General features: G+C 43.7%; 1 protein-coding gene across 1 annotated transcript; it reads right to left on the bottom strand.

Moving 5' to 3' along the window:
* Window positions 1-5,168: 5,168 nt before the first annotated feature.
* On the bottom strand, window positions 5,169-17,520 carry LOC121869064 (glutamate receptor ionotropic, kainate 4-like). The gene is made up of 14 exons (XM_042370186.1): window positions 17,228-17,520; window positions 16,314-16,439; window positions 15,998-16,199; window positions 15,172-15,342; window positions 12,395-12,629; window positions 11,471-11,664; window positions 10,689-10,796; window positions 10,026-10,190; window positions 8,988-9,128; window positions 8,203-8,357; window positions 7,608-7,721; window positions 7,284-7,365; window positions 6,802-6,903; window positions 5,169-5,650 (listed from the first exon to the last, which is right to left on the bottom strand). The coding sequence occupies exons 1-14, from the start codon at window positions 17,248-17,250 to the stop codon at window positions 5,561-5,563; spliced, it is 1,908 nt and encodes a 635-aa protein (XP_042226120.1). The 5' UTR covers window positions 17,251-17,520; the 3' UTR covers window positions 5,169-5,560.
* Window positions 17,521-17,822: the final 302 nt, after the last annotated feature.

Raw genomic sequence — 17,822 nt, forward strand, 5'->3', positions numbered from 1 at the left:
TAGTTACGTATTACACCTTGAAGTCGTCGATACAGAAGGAACACGTCGACTCACGGACCTACTTTCAGAAAACCAAGGAGACAGGACGACCGTAACCAAGAGACCGACCGCTACTCTTCGTCAGATGAAGAGGCTGGGTGCAGGAGGCGCCTGTAGCCCCACTGAACTAGTCTAGGAATGTTAATAGCGCGTACTCTCTTCACACGGCACAGTAATGTGATCAGGGGCTGGATTTTTTAATTAAGGTACGTTTAATGTCGTCCAGTCCGGTGATGGCTGCTAAACGGCGGAGGGTATGTGAGGTTTAACCCACTTTTTGAGCCCAGACTACAAACGTCACTCCGAGACTTTTTTTTTTGTTATCTTATTTTCATCTAGAAATATACTAGCTGTTATTCTGACAGATAAAGAGTTTGATACTTAACCACGAGGTGAAAGCTGAATAATATCTATCATAAATTCGGTGGGGAAAACATGAAATAGATGTAGAAATATTTCATAATTTAGAGACCGGTTCACACCCACGATAATAATACATAGTAAATTAATGTCTTAGATAATGAGGAGTGATGCTATCATTTCCATAAGTCCGTAAGGGAATCATAGGACCACGTAATGTATTTATGTGGTAAGCTAAGTATTTAAGAGATCTAACTTGTTATAAACTTTGTGTTCTTCACCATTAAGTGTGTCTATCATCACTCAGTATGTGCTTCAACACCTCAGTATGTGCTTCACCACCTCAGTATGTGCTTCATCATCCTCAGTATGTGCTTTCACCACCTCAGTAGGTGCTTTGCACCCTCAGTATGCTTCACCACCTCAGTATGTGCTTCATCACCCTCAGTAGTTGTTTCTGCACCCTCAGTATGTGCTTCACCACCCTCAGTATGTGCTTCACCACCCTCAGTATGTGCTTCATCATCCTCAGTATGTGCTTCACCACCCTCAGTAGGTGCTTTGCACCCTCAGTATGTGCTTCACCACCCTCAGTATGTGCTTCATCACCCTCAGTAGTTGCTTCGCACCCTCAGTATGTGCTTCACCACCCTCAGTATGTGCTTCATCACCCTCAGTCAGTTGCTTCGCACCCTCAGTATGTGCTTCACCACCCTCAGCACCTCAGCCCCAGTATGTGTCATCACCTCAGTAGTTGCTTGCTCACACAGTATGTGCCACCCCAGTGTATGTGCTTCAACAACCAAGGTCCTTAAGAGAGCAATAAGGCTAATAATAGACTAGTCCAACAACAATTAAGCTCTCTAAGATACACCCACTGTGTTCTTCATCTCTGTGTTCATCACCACATACTGTTTGCTTCACCTTCTTTGATGTACTTCACTTATTTCTGCTTGCTTCACCACCCACCGTGTGCTTCATCTTTGTACAACACCATTTACTGTGTACATCACCACCTACTGTGTACATCACCACCTACTTTGTGCATCACCACCCACTGTGTACTTTACGACTTTGCTTCCCTAAGATGTGGTGTTCATTCCACTCCCTCTACTTACGCTACAACTCCACGTACTCCTGCGCCACTCCAGTAGTGTGTCCTCCATCACTGTATCCTCCACCAGCCAGTGCTTACTCCACGTTTACTCCGTCCTGCTCCTCTCTACCCCCCCACCCTTCCTCCCTCACTTCTACTACCATCACCCTCCATCACAACCACTTTCATCTCTAACCTCGACACGACCATAGTTAACCTTCTTCAACACACACATACACACACACGCCCGCGCGCACACACGCACATACATACATACATACTATGGGCAAGTTTCTTTTGGCCATTTGCCTCTGTCTACCCAGCAGTATTTGGGGACCTGGATGTTAATCGATTTGCGGATCGTATTCCGGGATAATGGTTAGCCAGTGCAGTTAACGTTATGTCCGGTTTTTTTGGATTATTCCTTGACACTGGGTCATGCAACTCATTAACTCAGGGTGTGGTTGTTATGTTGGCGACAGCTTCTACACCTTAAAGCATCTTAATTTGCACTCCCTCGAGAGACGTAGAGTGAGGGGCGATATTATCGAGGTGTATAAATGGAAGTCAGGACCAAACAAAGGGGACATTACAAAGGTACTCAAACTATCCAACCAGGAGCGAACTCGTAACAATGGTTTTAAATGATAAAAAATTAGAATTAGGAGCAAAATAGGTAAACATTGGTTTGGAAATAAAGTAGTGGGTGAATGGAACAAGTTACCGAACATCACCATTAACTCGAATACGCTGGATAGTTTCAAACATAGGTTGGATGGATATATGAGCGATAGGAGTTGGGTGTAAATGGGACTGCCCAGTATGGGTCAACAGGCCCGCTGCAGTTTCCTCCATTCTTATGTTCTTATATACAAATTTGTGAAACAAAACATGGCATTTAGATGTTTTCATAAATTACATATATTTTATAACTAACAAAGATATTTTTACAGGTATATAGTAAAATTTTATCCAAAAGTGAAGACAGGAACACATGGTATTTTAAACGAAGCAAATTTGGATGTAATGTACAGTTTCATTCGGGATACATGCTTCATCTCTCTGATCCTCAGTTATTCATATAGAAACTTATGTTGGATTAACATTAACACAGTCATTGGGAATGGTATATCTGTTACATCCACAAACTGTTGTGCAGAATAGTTTGCTCTTCCGACATTTACAACGGTAATTTTTGCATCCAGTGCGACATGAACAAGCAGATACCTTCTTGACAGGCTTCTGGAATTGCTGGTAGTGTCATTAGAATGGGCTCTTGCTTATCTCCTTGAAGTTTCCATCCCATCATCTCTGGTGTAGGCAGATCCGGTTAGCTCACTTCCAGATCATGCTCTGGAAGCGAACTCGCTTGATATGAATTATAACGCATTGCTTGTGGGTGGCATAGCCTCCGGTTTGCAAACTTTAGAGAACATGACGAAACGAGCCTTATATACAGAGTCGACATTATCCAAGTTGTATAATCTACATAAAATTCTCAGTTGATTTGATGTTTTGTTCTGTAAGTTCTCCCTCACCTAAGCCAGCAAGAAGATGGTGATATTTTAGAAACAACTTCCAAGCAGAAGATTTTGTGTGATTGCATATAAAGGCTGTGAAGGCTGTGATGTCACATCCTGTCTGTGTTTGGAAGGGTAGGAGAGATGGAGCAGCTTCAGGGAGCAGCCGGTCGAAGATGGTCCTTGATGTTGATATATTTGGGCTTTTTTACTGTGCCTGACATCATCCATAATGTGATACTAACAGCAAAATAACATCAGTATCTCTTTCAGACACAACAACGTTATTAGTTATTGTTTATACCATATAGCACAAGTCTTGTGTCACCCTCTTCATATGCTGCAGCAAGACCTGACATCTGCTGATTGTTTCGATGACTGGACTTTTTTCATCAGGAAACTCTCAGCGACAATTACCTCCTTATCCGATGGTGCATTTGAAATCAGCTTCTGTGATAGAAACTTTGCCAGGCCAACTTTATTTTCAGATGAAGCAAGGAAATTCGTCCAGCTACTAGAAAGGTACTTCATATCCGTTAATTACACGACGAATGGGTCTCGTGGTTTTGGCACGGCGCTTTTTTGTACCAGCTTTGATGGGCTGTTCTCTGTATCGGTCAAAAACAACATCAATTCTCTTGTACGATGACCCAGCTTGCAACACTAATTTTGTGAATATACTGTATTTCCCAGGTCACCAAATGTTTGTGCTTCTGTGGGTTTTGCAGGGGCCACAACTAAGGCCTGTCCATCTATTATAAGACTTGAGGGTTAGCCTTGCAGTTCAATGGTTGACGGACAGTCAGTGTCTGCTATGAGTATGTCACCAGCACAGATTTAGTGCCTGTTCTTAGGGATCCATTCATCTCTGCCAGTGATACTGGCACATTCAGCAGTTCATGCTTCAGCACATCTTGTAAATCAAACTTGCGGTCAGCTTTATAAGCAACAATTAGGCGTTGGAGGACACTTCTATCTACTTTCAAAATGGTTGCTTTATCCTTATCTTTATTATATCACACTACTTCATACGAATTTTCAAATGTAGGGGCGTTGCTTCTTGGTAGAGTACTATGGAATGAAACGGCTGGTTTTTTGTTCATTGTCTACTGTCAGTCGGTCCTTGGCGAATGTTTCAAGGTACTTCTTCCCAAGTTCTTTGGCATTCAAGAGGGAATTCTGGATTGTGTCAGTCGCAAGGTCTTTGGTGGCTACATTATGAAGAGAAGTGGGAAGAACCTCCGGTGAGAAAACCTTGAGCTGCTGCATAGTAGACAACAAAGACTCTCCTTCACTTTGGTCACGCTTCCGTCTCCCCTGATTGGTTTCATTGTGTGTAAAACTGTCTTCAGTGCATACTTGAAGCATGGCATGTGTGTCTTCTGCAACCTGGGACCGGAAATTATAAGAAAGAGCCCACCTATTAAGTATAGATGTAAATCGTTGTATAAAATCTGCAAATATGCTAAACATAATAGATTACATACACCGTTACTATAAAAATTGTGTGTGCTGGCGGCCACTTTCTTTTCTGCATCATAGAGACTAAACAAAAAAAATATTCAGTTTTGCAGCAACATATTTGCATACAACATACTTAAACTAAGTAAAATAGCCACAGCAGTTGTTCCTACTAAAAATGCCTCAAACAACCCACTTTCCTGAAAATGCGTCTAGTCTAATACCCAACACGCCTCTACTGTCAGGGCTGAATTAATCTTACAGCTACTCCACTGAAATTTTCTTAGACCATGACTACTCAAGGATTGATTCAGTCCAACTCACTTGCCTTCATAATTATTTACAATTATATCACCCAGTTAATAGGTTAAATAATACTTGTGCGTGTACCCCGGGTCGGTAACGTGAGACTGGTGAGCAGGAGAGAGACTGTTCGTATTGTTTTGATTCACAAACAAGAAAATACGTGAGACGAGGAAGAGAATGCGTGGAGTGTAAGTTTAAGCACACAAGCACAGGATGATGTATCGATTGTGTTTTACCACATACTATATTATCAAGCATTTCTAATTCTATTCATTACCTTGACTTTGTAGTGAACATAAATGGAAATGACTTTGTTGTGTTAATGATTCTTCTATAAACTGAGAAACTTTCATTATCGAGGACAAGATCAAACGACTAAAGGCTTCTGCACGGTTTTACTGGACATGTACAATATCATTAAGCTTCAGCCACTCCTAACTCATCCACGCTGCCCAGCCACTCATTGTAACTCATCCACGCTACTCAGCCACTCATTGTAACTAATACACGCTACTCAGCCACTCATTGTAACTCATCCACGCTACTCAGCCACTCATTGTAACTCATCCACGCTACTCAACTACTCATTGTAACCCATCCACGCTACTCAACCACTCACTGTAACTCATCTGCCTTTTGACTGTACAATCCTGGTGGTACAGTGCAGGAGTGTCCATCTGGCGGTGTTATATTTGTGTTCATCTCGAGTTGTCCGGCAGTCTTCCTTCCTGACGTAGCAGACGTTGGGTGGACCTAGGAGCGCCTGTGTGAGCGCCTCTTACCCCCGACGGTCAGGCCCCAGTACCACCTCCAGGACGAACATAACCAGTGACACCACCCAACCTAACCCGAGTAGTAGCCATGCCCCCTGAAACACACCATGTAGATGTAAATATTTAGGTTAGGTTAGGTTAGGTGTGTGATCTTGAAAATATTTGTATATGCCAATAATGTTTAGGAATTTTTACATAATATATTAAACAATGACGAAAAATAATGAAATAAAATCATATTCATTAAAAAAAAAAATCATGACCATCCCAATTTCATGAGTAGAAAAATAAGCCATAATTCACACACTTTAAAATATTTGCAATGTAAGTTGTCTATGATGCTGCATGTTGCTTTCTCTGTGGTAATCAAATCTTACAACGAAAATTTTATAGGTTAGTGATACGAGAAGACTGTAATTGTAATGGATTTTTGGAATTAGTATTGACTTTCCATCGACGAGGTGAGTGTGAGAAGCCTGGTGATGGTGTACTGTAGACAAGGTGAGTGTGGGACCCCTGGTGATGGTGTACAGTAGACAAGGTGAGTGTGGGACCCCTGGTGATGGTGTACAGTAGACAAGGTGAGTGTGGGACCCCTAGTGATGGTGTACAGTAGACAAGGTGAGTGTGGGACCCCTGGTGATGGTGTACAGTAGACAAGGTGAGTGTGGGTAGACAAGGTGAGTGTGGGACCCCTGGTGAGGTGTGTGTGGGACCCCTAGTGATGGTGTACAGTAGACAAGGTGAGTGTGGGACCCCTGGTGATGGTGTACAGTGAGCAAAGGCCAGTGTGGGGCCCCCGTGGTGTACTGTAGACAAGGTGAGTGTGGGACCCTGGTGATGGTGTACATTAGACAAGGTGGTGTGGGACCCCTGGTGATGGTGTGCTGTGCAAGGTGAGTGTTAGGACCCTGGTGATGGTGTACAGTAGACAAGGTGGTGTGGGACCCCTGGTGATGGTGTACTGTAGACAAGGTGAGTGTGGGACCCCTGGTGATGGTGTACTGTGAACAGGTGAGTGTGGGACTGGTGATGGTGTACTGTAACAAGGTGAGTGTGGGACCCCTAGTGATGGTGTACAGGGACAAGGTGAGTGTGGGACCCCTGGTGATGGTGTACTGTAGACAAGGTGAGTGTGGGACCCCTGGTGATGGTGTACTGTAGACAAGGTGAGTGTGGGACCCCTGGTGATGGTGTACAGTAGACAAGGTGAGTGTGGGACCCCTGGTGATGGTGTACAGTATACCTGGAGGTTGTCGATGGTGAGGGCATCACTACGACTCTCCTGTGCCTCACCAGACCCTCGCTTACGACTCATGAAGAGGATGTCGCTGAACCACTTTCTCACCTGCTGGGACGAGGCAAGGCTCAGCGTGTGTAGGAGTTCACACCAACACACGTGTACTGTTCATCAATCCAGAGTCGTAGTTAGAGAGATTTTGGCCAACCGGGCGCCATGTTGTTACTCGCCGGGTGGGAAGTCTTCTTGGACTCTCTCCTACATAATTTATAAACATGCTTATCCAATTGTAAACACGTATGACAATTTTACTGAATATACATCATCATCATCTTCATCATTATCCTCTACAGTACGAGCGCAAACTTCTTCATCAGCTGAGTAACAACATGGCGCCCACAAGTCACCGAGTTAACCGAACTCCTTCTATTTACGGCTCTGCATCAATCACTATAGTACACACACACACACACACACAGAGGCCTCACCAAGCCAGCCTCGACCACCCTGGTGACGATCTTGTCAAAGTTAGGCTTGTAGGGCGCCTTCTTGGGCATAGCCATCCCGATCCTGCCGAGGAGATGACAGTTCGTGCATTATGTTACGGCTGTGATAACTGATGATAATGAATTGATGGAAAATATAGGTAGTATTTGGTCATGAGTTAGCGATCAAGACTATCACCGTGTGTCAGGCCGCAAGAAGTATGCTGTTCTGCTCGCTATTACTCCACAGCAGCAAAGATAACTTTTATATGATGAATAGATACTGTAGGTTGTGTAGACATGAAGAGGGGTAGAGATGATACTGACCTGAAGGGGAGGAAACACTCCCTCATCACATGAAGGGTCTCCTCGCCGTACTTGTTGGTGTAGTTGGTGGCTATCATGTACTCCAGGAACTGCCTGTTCTCCATCATGGCGTACCTGGCGGCCACAGCGTTCATTATATACCGCGGGGTAAGATTCTTCTTTATACTGTCTAGTTCGTCACATTGGTTGGTTCATGTATTACAATGGTTGTTTGCAGGAGTTATGTTGAGCTAGTGTGTGTATGTATGTGTTTTGCGTGAATATATAATTGTGCCATAGTGTGTTTGTGCTTATAAGTACTTTTGAATAAGTATTTGGGTACTACATATTTCAGTAAAAACTAGCAGATTTTTATTGTGAGTAACTATGATGTAGAAACATCAGACAGTCTGTGTTGACCTGTATGTCCTTATCAAGACTATCATTAAAGGCAGTAGCACTCGCAGCCGCCATACACGTAAGTACACAATCTGAACTAGGACCAGAGAGTGAGTTACTGGAACACAGGAACACATTACCCGCCTCTCGTTCACACTCTAGAGCCAACGAGATTCCAAATCGTGTAATAATTAGATAAGGATCCAACACAACTCACTTCCTCTGGGCGGTGAGCAGGATGCCCTCCTCAGCACCACTCACAGGCTGGTACCGGAGGGCCAGCTGCTGCACCATGGGGTCGGGGTTCTCCTCTAGCATCTTCTTGAAGGTGAGACCGGTGGCGCCCCAGGCAGGTAACGAAGATCCCACCAGCTGTCAGCAACACTCTCTCATTATTGCTGATATACAAACCATGGACCCCAACCTAACCTAACCACCAGAACTGTGCCCCAATCTCCCTGATATACCAGCAGCCCCCGCCAAAAAGAGCCAGAGTGAACAGTACTTTTAACACTGCATTTACAAGGTTTCATACAATTAATCATTCGTTGCTTACCACTACAATAAATAATCAGGAAGATTCGGATTAGCCAACGATAGCTACAAGTAGGATTACATACTTAAAATATATTCTAAACCTTTTATATATCAAATTCATATAAAAAAGCATAGTAGCCTAATGTCTCAAAGTCTGCCTTGACCACATGAATAAAAGGTATATTCTAATGTGACTAAACTTACAGGAATTATACAGATTACAAAAAGATTTAATTACTCAGGAGGGAGAGGTCGGCGATGAGACATTTATTACATAACTCACTACACGCTGCACTGTCGTAATTTACATAATATAAACTGTCATACATACTCATATCCACAAGCAATAACTAACAAAAAAATTAGTTTTCCATAACCTCACAAACACTACAGCCATTCATATCAAAGAGAAAAAAACAGACAGACAGACAGATATATTGAGAGAATTGGGAAGAAATGGTTAACCTGTTGAAGGGTATTGATGGGGTCCTGAGACAGAGGGATGGTGAGGAAGGCGGTGAGGGAGGAGCGATAGACCACGGTGATGAGTAATCCGTACCACACCCACATGATGAAGTAGCTCCTCGTCACGTCACTCTGAGGGACCTGTGATATAAGACAACATTGTATTGGTGATAACATTGATAATAATGAAATAGTAATAGTATTAGTTGATTTATTAGTAGTAGTAGTAGTAGTAGCAGGGACGTCATTTCAGATTTTGCTTAAGGGGGCAAAATCCTGCTCCACCGTGGTGCCGCCGGGTGGTGCCGTAGCAGACGGAACACGTTCCAACACGTTTTATGTTTTCAATTTGCATCTGCCCGGTGTGGACCGTGTGGCTGCTAACAATATGACTTACTTCCTTGCCACTATTCAGTTATAAATGATAGGCAATGGGAACGATGAAAATAAATGAATACTTATCATTTTGTTTAATTGTGCATGGTAAAAATACCATAGAGATGTTCTCACCAAATCCAAATTCGTCTATATGAAAAAGGAATATAATTAAAATTTTCCTTGGAGAGCAAGACAGCCCGGTGGGTGGGGGCAAGCCAGTTTTTTTGGGGGGCGAGTGCCCCCCAGCCCCCTCAAATGACGCCCTGAGTAGTAGTAGTAGTAGTAGTAATTCTTCTTTCATCATTATCAGTATCATTATCAGTATTAGTATGATTATTATATATTTACTATTATCATTGTCAATATCAGCATTAGCAGTAATAAAACTAGTACAGTAGCATAATTCACACTGACGAGGCAAAATTTGTGGTGGTTGTCTCTTGGTCCACGGATGCCACTACTCACCCACTCACTACTCTATCTCAACATAGCATATAACAGTAACCTAACCTAACCTAAACTAAATTCAATCTTAACCTAACCTATCCAACACAGCTACTAGCCAAATGGAACCTTACTGACATCGTGTGCGTGACGACCAATCAGAATAAGTCATGAATTTATACGTCTGAATGTTGCCAAGGTAGCCTACCGCCTCACCTGGGGCATCCCTACACCGAAGAAGATGCCGGTGCCGTAGAAAAGGTTGTGGTCGAGGGTTGTGGCCCAGGGTGTCTCGTCGTGAAGAACATACTGAGTGAGGCGGGAGGTGAGGTAGAGCAACGGTGTCCCTACCACGAGGAACACCAGCGCCAGCCACCACACCTGTACCACACACACACACACTGTCTCTTAGTCTGTGCTTAATCAATAGTGTTTTACAAAATAATGATTCATTTTGATTTAAAGAGGATACAAAGAAATTCTGTCACTAGTACTGTTTTACTCTTAACACACAAGAGGACATTCGTAAGACCTTGACTCCTGAGCGATCATCACTCATTAGTAGTACATATTATTCTAGATTAACTGACAACGCAACTTATACTAAAATGTGAATATGGTTTACATGGTGTTTTTGCTAACTTAGGTCCATTAATTGATAATTAATTTGCGTTGATTAAATTAGTGTTGAAAATTCCACTAAAACAGCAACACACTTTTGGTGGCTCTTGGCGTGGAGTTTGTTGTCTTATCTCTGAAGAGTTGATCTAAGTACAGTATTATAGTCTCACAAGAATAACATGCATCACGCTACACTCACGTGGTAAACTCCCCTACACAACTACAATGTGGGTAATACTCATCCTCCGTAGTGAGCACCTGTGAGCTGAAGGGGTAGACGAGAGCCATCCACTGGGGTAACTGTTCCGGCAGGGGCGTGATGAAGCAACCGAACTCCATGTCATAAGAGACCGTCATGTCCACCACCTGCCGACACATAACCACGCCATACACACCTCACCTCATCCTACGTATACAGTATACACACACACACACACACACACACACACACACACACACACACACACACACACACACACACCTATCGGCAAACGTTAACTATTCTGACACATATTCTGAATTTCTCATTATTCGGTTGGCCCGCCCGCCTCTGTTTGCGTTCACATCTACCGGTAAGGCGCTGGATCGACGCCGTCAAGATGAAAGAATAAAAAATATGACATTTGAGAAGAAGAAAATCAAGACAAAAGTGTATTCTGGTATTAAAAGTTACAATTCACATCTTTATTCTCTGTTGACAGGTGAGGTAAAGATTAAAATAATACAATTGAGTTAGATACTGGCCTTTGTGTCCAAGATAAACAGTAAATAATGGAAGCAAATTATTTGTAATGAATGACACCGAACCATTACTTCTTATCGACAGTGTTAATGATCCTCTAACACAGAGCTTTATACTGAGGAGGCGCTGAGGCTGTGGCGCCCCCTCTTTTCTTAACAGATGGGTATGATCTCTTCAACACACACAAAACAAAAACGAGTGAAGGTCTACTTGGGGCAGGAGTGAGTGACTTCTACCATTACTAACAGAGGTGAAGTGCAACAGGAGCCACCGTGAGGTGATTAGGTTCAGTACCTACCTCGAGGTAGTGGATGTGGATGAAGAGGTTGGCGACGCCCATGTGGGCGTGGCGCTGTGTCAAGTCCCCAGTGAGCCCCGACCACGACCCATTGACCATGGGCGATCCCCACTTTCCTCCGTCTGAAGGATTCACGATCTTCAGCTTGAAGTTGAGCGCCTCAGACAAGATATATAGCAACCGAATGTCGATTCCTGCAATGGTAAATGGTGCATTATAAAGATAACTTATAATTATATGTATTCTTTATCTGGAAATAAGAGCATGATATATTCTACAAATATTTCGTTATTGCTTAACAATATTTTTCCTCCAAATGTCCAGAAGATAATACACCAAGGGAGAAGGAAGACTTGAAGGGTTACGATGAGAGATCCAAGAAGCAGCAGTTTTGGGGAAGCCCTTGTTGTGGAAGGTGAGGTCCATAGGTAACTATATCCTTTGTAGCTGTAAGAATAAATGAATAATAACAATGAAAGCGCGCGCGTGCGTGTGTGTGTGTGTGTGTGTGTGTGTGTGTGTGTGTGTGTGTGTGTGTGTGTGTGTTCAGTTGAAGGAGGGCAAATGGATAGTTGGAAAGTATTAGTCAAGAAGAGAATATAAGTTTAGAGGTGAAGAGAGACGAGAGAGACTCATAATCCTTCCTACCTTAACACGTTGTATTAAACCCAGAACAAAGAATGATGGCGAATCCTACAAAATTACTTCCAGAAAAACTCAGCTACGAACACAATGGAAGGGGTGAGCCATAATACAAGCGATGTGAGGTTGGACTTTAGTGGTACTACAGCGGCTGCATTGGGGTTCCTACAGAGTGCAGCGTTGTGAAGAGTATGACATACCATCAAATAATTATAACGAATCTGTCACATCATTATATCTCCACCAACACCACGATGGACTGTGTGTGTTGTCTCAGCCTACCGTCATAATGGTGGCCCTGCGACCCTCCGGGGACCTCCACGATAGACGGGGCGTGCTCGAAGGTCACCGCTCGCAGCTCGCCACCGTGGAAGTTGTCCAGCTTATCGGGGAAGAGCTGAGTGGGTGGCTGCATGTGTCCTCGCCTCCACCGCCCCGCCAGGTACACCGTCTCCTCATCCTCTTCTCGGAACATATGATGACTCCATACCTCGTAGTCGCCCCCAGCTTCCCCTGTCTGTGTAAATGTTGGCACAAGAATGTGTGACTCACAGGGTGTGGGTACAAAGATGTACAGTATATCTCATGTGTGTGTGTGTGTGTGTGTCTGTGTGTGTGTGAGTGAGTGTGAGCGTGCACACACACACACACACGGTGGTAAAACGCGTCTAGCGTGGCAGCATTATGTTAGTGCTAAGGTGCAGGCACTGCTTGCTTCCTCTCGGTATCAGCTACCGCCGCTGGCTAGCCCTCATGGTTAACAGGGATGCAACCTTGTGTAAGTCTTCCCCTGCCAGTACACAGTCTCTTCACCATCAAGATTCCTGCTGTGCTTCCTCGTGGCAACACACGGTAACCGGGTGCCTTTTGGGCCCAGGCTAGACCAGCAGGGGATCTCGGAGTAACAGTGGGCCCCAGAAGGAAGGACGTGTCCACATGCCCATTGGCATGTGGACACGTCCTGGCCCCTACCAACCATTGCCCTGCTGCCTTGCAGATTAGCCTTGGTAGATATAAGACTACGGGATTAAACCCTAAACGAAAAATCTGCAGTGGAGCCCAGCAACAGGCAGACATGCTTACAGAGCTTCAACAAGACCCCAACGGCGGTAGAGGCAGAGGAGGTGACCAATATGGGAACCCAACGACTACACCGGAGGATGAAAGCAATGCACGATGGACGGGCTACTAAGGCGCAATCCAACAAACTGGGCTATCGGCAGTCCTTTACAACTCTCTCTCTCTCCCCAGTCGTTGCAACTATTTGCACCACTGGATCAGGATGAGGGAGAGACAAGATGTGTGGTTGCAACCTGTGCTCCTGCCTCACCACATAAATCAACTCACACACAGCCATCGTACAGCTCATCATACTTCTCATCATCATCAAAACCCTATACTCCCAAAATTCCTATGGCGACAGACGAGTGGCGACTGGGACAAGCAGATGCTTCCAGTAAAGTCATACTTATGCAGTCGAAAACAGAATCACAATCACAGATCAAAGCAAAAACAAACTATACAACCTCTAATGGTCGCTGCATGGAAAGTCAGGACCCTTCTGGATACTGGCACAAATGAGTGTCCTGAAAGAAGAACCGCCCTTAGTAAAGAGTTTAGTATAAATATCGGCATACATGCGGCCTGATCATGTTAAGAACGCATTTAAGGAGTTGGCTTTGCCATTCATCAATCCATCCTACATAGGCTAACTGAATGCCTGTTTGGGATCAACGAGCGTCTCATGACGCTCCGAGTTCCACTGAATCACTCATGTCATGCCATCTTCGTCAGTGCATGCGCTCCAACACTGGATGCAGAGGATGACACCAAGGAGGCCTTATATGCCGACCTTGACAGAGTGCTAACCAACCTGAGAAAGGGTGCGTTAACCACTTATCACCAACACCTTGTTTTGGCAGGCCGACAAGTTCAAGGGTACTTGGCAACACCCACGATCCAAACATCGGCATCTCATTGACTACATTATTGTCAGAAAAAGAGATTGCCGAAATGCCCTTATCACCTGAGCCATATGTGGCCCTGACCACTGTGACACAGATCATTGGCTCGGCAGAGCCAAACTCTCTCTGTACATCAACGTCGCCCCAAAACGGTGAAGGTAACAAGCCTTTAGAAAAGGCTTTAACACTAAGTGACTGGATCCAGCGGTAGCACATGCTTTCAGAGAGCAGCTCAACGATGGACTGATAAACAACCAACCAACAAACTACTAAAACCGAGTGCCGAATGGGGTGCATCTCAAGCCTTTGGCAGACTCTGCACCCGTGTTTTCAGCTGTAGGGAGCTTAAATTACCTACAAAATTGCACATGTATCGAGTAGTGGTCTTCCCCACTCTGCTGTTTGGCAGCGAGACATGGGTCACATACAGGAGGCACCTCAAAGCACTTGAAAACTTTCACCAACGTAGTCTACGTTTCATCCTCGGAGTTCGCTGGGAAAACAAGAGAACAAATGCCAGTATTCTCACTGACACCAACTGTAGGAGCATCGAGGCTACCATTATCCATGAACAACTGCATTGCACTGGCCATTTTACCCTCATGGACGACAATAGACTGCCAAAGCAACTACTTTATAGTCATCTAACCAATTGCAAACGTAACACTGGTGGACAACCTGAAAAGGTATAGGGATAGTCTTAAGACAAACCTGACAAAATGCCAAATCGACCCCCTCACTACACAACGAAGCGCTTGGAAGAGCACCACACGAGAAGGTATCAATACTTTCGAGTTAGCCCGACTGCATACAGAGACAGACAGGCACCAGCGCCGGAAAGGCACTGCCGCTGCAGCTCCCGCACTAGAAGTAGCCCTCCACACGTGTAACATCTGTGGACGGCCCAGCGATCCCGTATCGGCCTCTCAAGTCACCTCAGAGCTCAACAACGAAGGTGACATTCATAATAACTCATATCCTTGTCTCATAGCTGGATGATCGTCATACTCGATTCAGAGTGACAGCAAAGTTGTACAGGGGGTAGTAGTGCGTGTTTGTGTGTGTCAGAAAGAGAAGCGTCATATAAGCACCAACCTTAATGACCTTCCTCACCACCAGGGCATGAGGTCGCCAGGCCATGATTTCGTTGTCCAGGATGATCTCAGGTGACCGAGCCAACGACCCCGTCACGAAGATGAACCGACCCAGGTAGTCCAACAGAGTTTGGAAACCCTCCGACCTCACCAGAGACCCGAGACCTGCAGGCTTTGGGTGAGAGACGGTGAGATATATAGTTACTGTCCGCAGGCTGTGGGGTAGAAACGCCACAAGACATCAGACAACCATAGAACACCAGTAGGTAGTAGGTAATAGGCGGTTATCAAACAGGGAAGTACTTAGTACTACCTTCTGCGAAGATATTGGAAACATAATGTGTTGTCTAATTGTGACCAAGTCCTAGGTTGCTCATCTGACTTTCTGCCTAATTTACACACAATTGCAGGGTCTCACTTGTTTCTCTTACTTTGACAACACGACATACAGAACATATATTGTTTCTCACTATTTTTTCTTTATTTTTTCTTTATGGGTCATTATTATAATTGTTATCTTTAATATTTTATTTTTAATTTTGTATTTTTATTATGAATTATATTTACTATGAATTATTATTATTATTATTATTATTATTATTATTATTATTATTATTATTGTTATTATTATTATTATTATTATTATTATTATTATTATTATTATTATTATTATTATTATATTTTCGCCCCCCAGGCCCCGATGTGGGGCAGTGACCTGTGCTGGTGGACTTATCCCCGTAAAAAAATAAAAAAATAAAAAATCCCCCACAACACCACAACAGACCTAGACATCTCAGGTAACCAAAACACAACATTGGTAGACTTACATCCTGTGACAGTATAATGTAGGCAGAGCAGGTGTTGAAGAGTGGGATCTCTGTTCTGTTCGCCAGTTCCAGTCCCCCGTCAGGTGAGTCCTCCAGAGCGAACACAGTCATGGGCTGGTCCACCTGGCGAAGGATCTCCTCAGCGTCCTTCGAGTTATCACGTTCGTCATAGAGGAGAGTGAGACCACAGCCTTCCAGATAGCTAATGTGACGAGAACATAAAACAATGAAGATATAATGAGCATAGGATAGTGAAAGAAACTACTTTTCAAGGAATTTACAAAATAATATACTAATTCCCGTAGATCTGCCTCACCTGTGCACCAGATACTGAGCAATGAATGGGACGGTGTCGCGCCCTGGACCTGCGTGACTCATGAGCAGTGTACCGGGGAGGTATTGTGAGGTAGAGTGTTGAACCCATACACTCATCACCACTAGTCTGAAAAAGTTCTCAATGTTTATTATACATTTACAGATTTGGTTATTTTTCATTTTAAATGGAGCGGACCCGCCTTAATTAGGGTCATTTTCGGTGCGTACTTAAGGCTATGCTATAATACTAGCAGTCATTTGAAATAACTCAAAATACTGTAGAAGAACAATAGTAAAACACTACAGGTGGACTTTAAGGGAAAATAGCTGTTAGAACATACCAACAACCAATATTCTAAAAAAATAAAAAATAGGAAGTGTTGCAGTAATTTTCCACCCAGTAACCATTAGCACTTAGTGGTTTTATCACACATTATTCTCACATATTTAAGCTGAAACTTGTAAGATAGATCCAAATAAGTAGCAACGATTTACACCGTATTTATGGAAGGATGTTTTTCACGTGAGAGGAAGCTCATACACCAAAGCTGTGTCTATAAATCACCAGAATCCACTACCGTTGTCACTCAACACCAAGCGGCACATGTGAACACCCAACACATGCTAACTCATCTGCCTGGAGGAAGTGCGGCTTGACACCTCAACGTCTTCAGTTGTTTGAACTCGTGTGAAATTCCAGGAATAAATCCCCTCCCCTCCAATTATCATAGTTGAAAAAAATTGAGCTAAAAAGTAGTGTTAAGAAAATACTCAACGAAACTATCCTAAAGACATAGTCATAAAAATCAGTGCCAGAATTACGACCGAGAGATTGCTGAACCAAACCTAACTTCTTGGTGTGTGTTAAATCAGTCATAAACCAACTTGTACAGGCCCGATGCTTGCAGTACTTACAGCATCCTTGACGGGGACACCATCGTGACGAGTGGCAGCAACACATTAAGCAGTGAGAATTGTCGACCGTCATTTATATGGACCCAAAGCTCGTAAGTCAAAGATCAATTTTCTTCATCGGTGAAAAAAAAACAATGATTTCAGTTCACAGAAATGTGTATTTTTCTTATTTTCCACAGGTTTTAAAAGAGATAATGAATATACATTAGATACGTCAAATTTTTGGATAATCGGCTGTAGCAGCTTGTGTGTGGTGACTGGTGGTGATTTAGTCGTCTCAGGGGGGGCTATCACGGAAGTTGTTCACAATTGATTATATGATCTCACCGTCGATAGAGAAAAACAATTGTGGTCTGCCCGGGGACATTATAAATTAATCTCTCTCTCTCTCTCTCTCTCTCTCTCTCTCTCTCTCTCTCACCATTACACTCTGGTGTAAAGAATGTCATTAGTTTTGTTTATAAATTGATATGAAAGTGAAAGAGGATCCCGTAAGGGCAGTGTGGATACATCACACTGCAAGCTAGCTATTCTCAGTACACAAGGAGGTATTAAGGCCAGCACTGTACTCAACCGCCTTCGCTTCTCCAATTTT

Source organism: Homarus americanus, unplaced genomic scaffold, assembly GCF_018991925.1.
Source record: "Homarus americanus isolate GMGI-L3 unplaced genomic scaffold, GMGI_Hamer_2.0 scaffold32583, whole genome shotgun sequence".
In the NCBI taxonomy this organism is placed as follows: domain Eukaryota; kingdom Metazoa; phylum Arthropoda; class Malacostraca; order Decapoda; family Nephropidae; genus Homarus; species Homarus americanus.

What these genes read in the sequence shown, in the direction of transcription:
- LOC121869064 (XM_042370186.1), bottom strand. Translation starts at nt 17,250, where the DNA reads ATGGTGTCCCCGTCAAGGATGCT. An exon ending in ACATTATACTGTCACAGGAT is followed by an intron (nt 15,343 to 15,997) that starts GTAAGTCTACCA and finishes TCTCACCCAAAG; the next exon opens with CCTGCAGGTCTCGGGTCTCT. An exon ending in CCATCAATACCCTTCAACAG is followed by an intron (nt 8,358 to 8,987) that starts GTTAACCATTTC and finishes TGTTGCTGACAG; the next exon opens with CTGGTGGGATCTTCGTTACC.